The sequence below is a fragment of the Electrophorus electricus genome, chromosome 10 (genome assembly GCF_041902795.1).
Source record: "Electrophorus electricus isolate QZ-2024a chromosome 10, ASM4190279v1, whole genome shotgun sequence".
Classification (NCBI taxonomy): Eukaryota; Metazoa; Chordata; class Actinopteri; order Gymnotiformes; family Gymnotidae; genus Electrophorus; species Electrophorus electricus.
In genome coordinates this window covers 20,150,375-20,156,381 of record NC_137506.1, presented here as the reverse complement: position 1 = coordinate 20,156,381, position 6,007 = coordinate 20,150,375, and the positions used below count along the sequence as shown (strand labels likewise).

The 6,007-nt window shown below is 40.1% G+C and overlaps 1 protein-coding gene across 7 annotated transcripts in view; it reads left to right on the top strand.

Annotated features, from left to right (window-relative positions):
• The first annotated feature begins 352 nt into the window (after nucleotides 1-352).
• The window catches only part of esrrb (estrogen-related receptor beta), a 58,679-nt gene continuing 53,024 nt past the window's right edge, over nucleotides 353-6,007 (top strand). For 2 of the 7 annotated variants that reach the window (XM_035532870.2, XM_027023744.3), the window contains exon 1: nucleotides 4,312-4,704. In XM_035532870.2, coding sequence (XP_035388763.1) covers nucleotides 4,655-4,704 — 50 coding nt within the window. In that variant the 5' untranslated portion in view covers nucleotides 4,312-4,654. Of the gene's footprint in view, nucleotides 532-4,311; nucleotides 4,705-6,007 lie in introns of those variants that run through there. The other 5 variants (XM_081721719.1, XM_081721717.1, XM_081721718.1 and 2 more) reach the window with 5 other exon arrangements.

Here is a 6,007-nt window from a genome sequence, read left to right as displayed (position 1 = left end):
GTGTACATGATACTGCTCCCAAACTCTTAGCTCTCCTGGACTCAGACGCGACGCTACTGCTGTCTTGTAATTTATTCATCAGCGGCGGAATCAAGCCGACCTTCTCTAGAACTACGGTGGTATCCAAGATTTGCGCAGCGGGTCAGCTGTCACTGTTGTTTTCTCTGGAAGACTTACACGACCCCCGTGACACGCTACCGTTAAAGGAGCCCGTTAAAAGAACAAGGGGGGACTTCATGGCGTAGAGCCAAGTAATATTGAAATAGTTTTTTTTCATTCGAATGTTAATTTCGAAGGTTAGTCATAAGATCATAACAACTGCTTGGGCAGCTAGATCTCCCAGTCCGCGGTGTGGGGAGGTCTGGTGGGATGGAATGAGCGAGGGATGGAGGAGGGGTTGACGCTCCTGTCGGACGACTGAAACGACAGGAACAGTCATTTGAAAAGGTAAAGGCAGCCAGTAGAAGTTGAAGACATCTCTCTTACGCACTTACACCTGGGGAGCTCGAAATGACCCGTGTTTGTGAGAAGGTAGATTAATTTTCTCCACCTTTCTCTTCTTTCATCTGTGGCATAGGCTGCTTATACTATAGTATTTCATTTCATCTTTTTTATATGAACATCGCGTTTTCAAACTGAGCTAACGCTTTTTTGCAATGTATATACTCCAAACTGCTCAAGGCGCCTGGCTGCGCTTCGGAAGTTGCACAGTTTAGGACTCTGTGAAACTCAGTCTAATGTAACATATAAAACTAAGTTTAACGTGTTTCCCGTGTCAACTGGTTGCTGTACCTATATATTAAGCATGTCAAATTACATACCACGTGGAAAAATGTAAACATTTACCGAAACAGAAATAAAATGTGTATTTCGAGTACAAGCTTCATCAAATCTTAAATCGTATCTTAAACTATCTTAAATGCATATTACTATAAAATGAGGCGCGTTAATGACCAGTGTCGGGTCACATGCTGCCAAGTCGCCGGGCAGTCGTCTCTCTCTCTCTCTCTCTCTCTCTCTCTCTCTCTCTCTCTCTCTCTCTCTCTCTCTCTCTCTCTCTCTCTCTCTCTCTCTCTTCTAACAGTAAACATACAACTAGTTACAGGAGACTTTAAAAAACGGCGGCAGTTAGAGGGTTATATTGCTTGAGCTTCATGGGGAAATTCATTCGTTTTAGTTAAAATGGGACGACACGACATCTGCAGACTCCGTTTTCTATGTGTTCAAATAAGAAGGGAGCACCAGGTGATGTACCCGAGCATAGGCCTCTGTGATGCTTCAGATTTTGGCACTTCACGATCTTAAAATCCACGGGTACATACATTTGATGACACGTTACATTGTAACATTTCATCATCTAAACAGAACTGTAAAATTAGTATTTTAAATTCTATTTAAATTCTATAGTATTTTAAATATATGTTAATATACTTGTTTTTATTTATTTATTCTGCTTCAAATGCATTAGACCTTATTATATTTTAAATCTCTTTTATTCATTATAGGCCTAAATAAGTAGGTCTGTTGATTTTTATTTAATTTTTCATAATTCTTTCTGCATAATGGTGAACAGATGAGTCACGCTAAACATCAAATAACAGATCAAATCTAGGATTAATATCTGCTTAACAACAAATATTAAAGTGAATTTGTTAAATTTGTTACACAGACTGTGTCATTTTTTTCTATATTTCAGTTCTTTTCCAGTTTGATACTGTATGTCTTAACACTCTCATGACAAATCCTCTTTATTCCTTATTGGTAAAAAACAAACAAACAATGAAACCCCCTGTATTTTATGTACAAATGAAAGTATTCTCACTATTTATTATTCACTATATCAGTGGTTCATGTCGAGGCATAAAAAGATAAATGAGGTACAGGTCTTTGCGCAGGATTCTGTCCCCAAATGCCTAGCACTTAATAAGCATTCCAAAGGGACTGCTCCCCTCCCCTTTAACCAAATCAGATGGATTAGAATCTCAGATGAGTGACCTTTCATCCCATGTTTTGCAATTAAATTACAGTATGTTTCTGAATTTCTCAGACATCAATCATCTACTCAATATGAACCATAATGTTGATTTACTTAAAAATAGCTTAGCACATGCATGGGGCTTTTACGAACATTTTTTATGCATGCTGGTTCAGAAGATTTTTTTCAGTGTGTTCTTACACTGAATATATGTTAACAGAATGAACGAGCATTTTGAAGTACTGAAATGTTTCTGCGTCACAGTATTTCAAACTGTTATTCAAGAGAAAAATATATTTTACTCTTGATTTTGTTAAATACAACTATTTTATTACAATATTTGGTTTGAGGGCTATGTCTCTTTTGGTTTCTCACGTGATAAAGTGTTTGTCATTGATTTACACTTTGATAGCATTTTTAAACCCTCTTTTACCTCCTAGAGTGTGCTTCAAACTGGCTGCTATGCTCAGCTGAATATGTGAGGCGTTTTTTATGCAAAGTAAATTTGAAGGCCTGCAGTAGAGCATCAATGGGCCTAGTGATGATCAATAGGGATTGCATGATGCCTCAGTATTGATTATGGAAACGTGAGCCGATGAATAGAAGAGGACTGGATTCTCTTAAGGTTATGGCTTGAGATGCCCAGTAATGAGTCAGCCCAGTGCCTTCCGGTCTTTGCTGCCAGTGGTGGGAAGCAAGTGGTGGGGTTAGCCAGATGTGAACAAGTGGCACATGTCAACCACATTAGTTCCGTTCTAATCGGGAAGAAGAGACACTTGCGTATTTGCTTCGAGTTTCGAACCCACAGTTTTGTCCTGGCGCGTCTCAGACACTGCCGTGGCTTGGTGTGTGTTATTGGATTTGAATCTGTGAGATGTAGCCCACTGCATCTGCTCAAGCAGCCCATCCATGGGTGCAGCGACATTGCCCATGCTCCCTTTAGATGCTGTGGTGTGCTTTGGAAGATGGGATACAGTAACATGGAGACCCTCATAAACTTTGAAATGGTATCTGCATTCCCCACATTTTTCTAAGGCTTTATCAACAGTGAGACACAGGCGTTTGTAAGATCGCAGGCCACTAAAGACAGACAAGGATTTTACGCAGCTTTAGAAGCTGATGGGTGTTCAGTTTGAGTTATGGCTCCAAACATTTCTCACACTTGTGGTGAATCTTCCACACGATGGTCACTCTGTCATGGTTTGCAAGAAAAACTGTGTGCCTATATATCTACTCAGATTATAATGATTAATAATTTAGCACTTAAAAAAAAATCACTACAACTGGTTAACCAATATGATTTGAATATATAAACATATTTTGTTTATAAGCTTGTTTCTCTAGTTAAATATTTTGTTTATAGGCAGTTGTCAACTTGTTAACTAAATTTAAAGGAATAGAGTAACTAAACATACTCATCTTTGTGAAAAAAAGAAATATAAATATAATACATCTATTTTATATGTAAGATATATAGAAAACATTTAATTTTGGTACATCTTTCCAGTTGTGTGAAGCATTGAGTAAAATTAAATATAACAGTAAATTTGAAAATGAGAAACTTTTTTTTTTTTGGAAAAATGCTTCTGCTGAATCACATGATTCATGTTTGAATAAATATGCTTGTTTTACATCGAATATGTCAACAGTAGAGACCAGCAACCACTGTAAAGCAAACAGAACATATTTTTTTTGTTTTATCATGATGGAGAAAGCACATTTAGTTCATTCTGGTCATAAGTTAATTACCTTTGCATAAGTGCATAAGTCTTTGTATTTGTTTTTAATCAGTAAAATGCTAAGGTTGTGTAACCTATGAAGTCTATTTGTATGTGCCTGTGATTGTGTGTGGATGTGTGTACTTGTGTGTACTGGTCTAGTAGCAGACCAGATGTTTTCACAAGTAACATGGGGGGGAAAACAAAAACAAACAAGCAAAAACAAAATTCTTTTGCTGGTTCTCAGGTTTAAAAATATTTATTTTAAAGCAAATGCACCTTTCTCAAAATAAAAGTTGTGCTTAGGTTTAGTATTAGAATATTGTAAGTATAATAATGTGTGTGTGCACATGTGTACATGTATGCGTGTGAGTGTGTGTTTGTGTATGTGTGTGTCTGTGTAGCAGGGTATGTGATTGTCTGTGTGGGCATTTAAGACACCCCCCCTCTTCCCACCCCCTCCCCTGTGTTCCACCAGCCCTCTCTGTCGCTTTAAGTCCTGCCCCCCGGAGCCAGCCAACAGCAGCTGTTCCATATTCATCAAGCCCTTCAGTCTTAAAGAGCCCTATCCTGACCATGGAAAGAGTCATTTCTCTCTCGCGCTCTCACACGGCCACTCTGTCTTAGCGCGCTCTCTTCCACCACTGCCACAGCCTCTGCCTCGCTCTTGTCCTCGACCCCCCCACCCCACTACCTCTTTTACCTCTGCCCCCCCCCTCCCGCTTGCACGCACATCCCCGCATGCACACGCGCGCACACACACTCACTAACTTATACACACTCGCGCACACACACTCACCCACCCGCACACACTCTGGTACCTGTGCAGACTGGGGGTGCTGTGCTGGAGGGTGCTTTTTTCCTTTTGAAGGTCCTCGACTCTGATTTTTGGGGGAGAAGCAGGTGTCACTCATTTACTCTTTCTTCCTTCTCTGCTTCCTGGAATGCTAAAACTGGACTGATGGACATTTCAGAACTTTGCATCCCTGATCCTCTCAGCTATCATAACCAGTAGGTGCATCTTCCTCTCCTTCAAACCTGCACTGTTGTTAACCACCTTTTCTTTCTTTCTGGAAATGGAATGTTGATTTCTTTGCTTTTTGCTTTTGCTTCCTTTTTTTCATAGCTTTATCTATCTCATTTTCCAAACATATTTGTTTGAGCTAAGCAAGCTGTCTTGACGTACAACTTTTGACTGTTGTAGAGAGGCTTTGTACTTTCGGTGGTTGTGCTGGAACTCTCTCGCGCTTTCAGACACACAGACACACACACACACACACACACACACACACACATGCTCGCTCTCTTTTCTGTTTGGAGTTAAACGAGGCTTGAACAGATTATTAAGTGTAGCAGCAGGGCAGGTGCTCTTTGGTTGTTCTGTGTGGGGCTCAGGGGAAAGCCTTTCCTGAAAGCAGGTTGTTAGCAGTGTGTGGCACCCCTTGCACATCGCATTAAGTGCGTGGCCAATCAATTAGGAGCTCCTTAAGTGTGATTTCCTTTTCATCTTTTCGTGAGTATGCAAGAGTGTTTGAGTATATTTAAAAACAAGCAAAAGCAAACAAACAACCAAAAACATAACCCAAACAAAAACAATCGTAAGATACTTGTTTGGATGGGACAAAGGGAAGTCGTGCCCAGCTCACCTCTGTACTCTCAAGCGCACGCGACTAAATGGAAAGAGACAAGATTAAACAGTTCTCCTGGGGATTGGCTAGGCTGAATTACATGGTGGGAGTATTTGTAAGCGCAGAGGGGGAGAGCAGGCGCTCGCGCGAGGCCAGCGCGAAGGAGATCGGCTCGCTGCTGCTCCACACCGTGCCGTTCCGTGCTCAGTCTGGCCGTCTGCGCGCGGGAGCAGCCAGCCTATTTAAGTGAAGAATTCTCCACTCACTTGCCCCCCTAGCCTTAGATGGGGTTTGTCAATATTGTGCTCAGAATTTATATTTGTATTTTTTCCATGTATAATTTTTGGCCTCAGCTGTGCGTTCTGAACATGGTCTCACTTTAGAAAATTAATTCTCTTCACATCAGATTATTGCTTCTTACTTAATACCTACGTTTTAATACCTACGTATATCATTTTTATCAAGCATATATAAATAGTCATTAGTGTTTTTTGTACTGTCTGTGCAATATTGCTCAAAATGTATAGCTGTCAGAAGTTTTTTCCCCCTCTGTACTCACCATGTAATCTGCATGTACTGATATATATATATATATATATATATCATGTTGAGAGAACGATCATAAGACATATTCAGAGCCCTCTTAATTTAGAACAATAACTCTTTCCACGCTAAAAATCTAATCA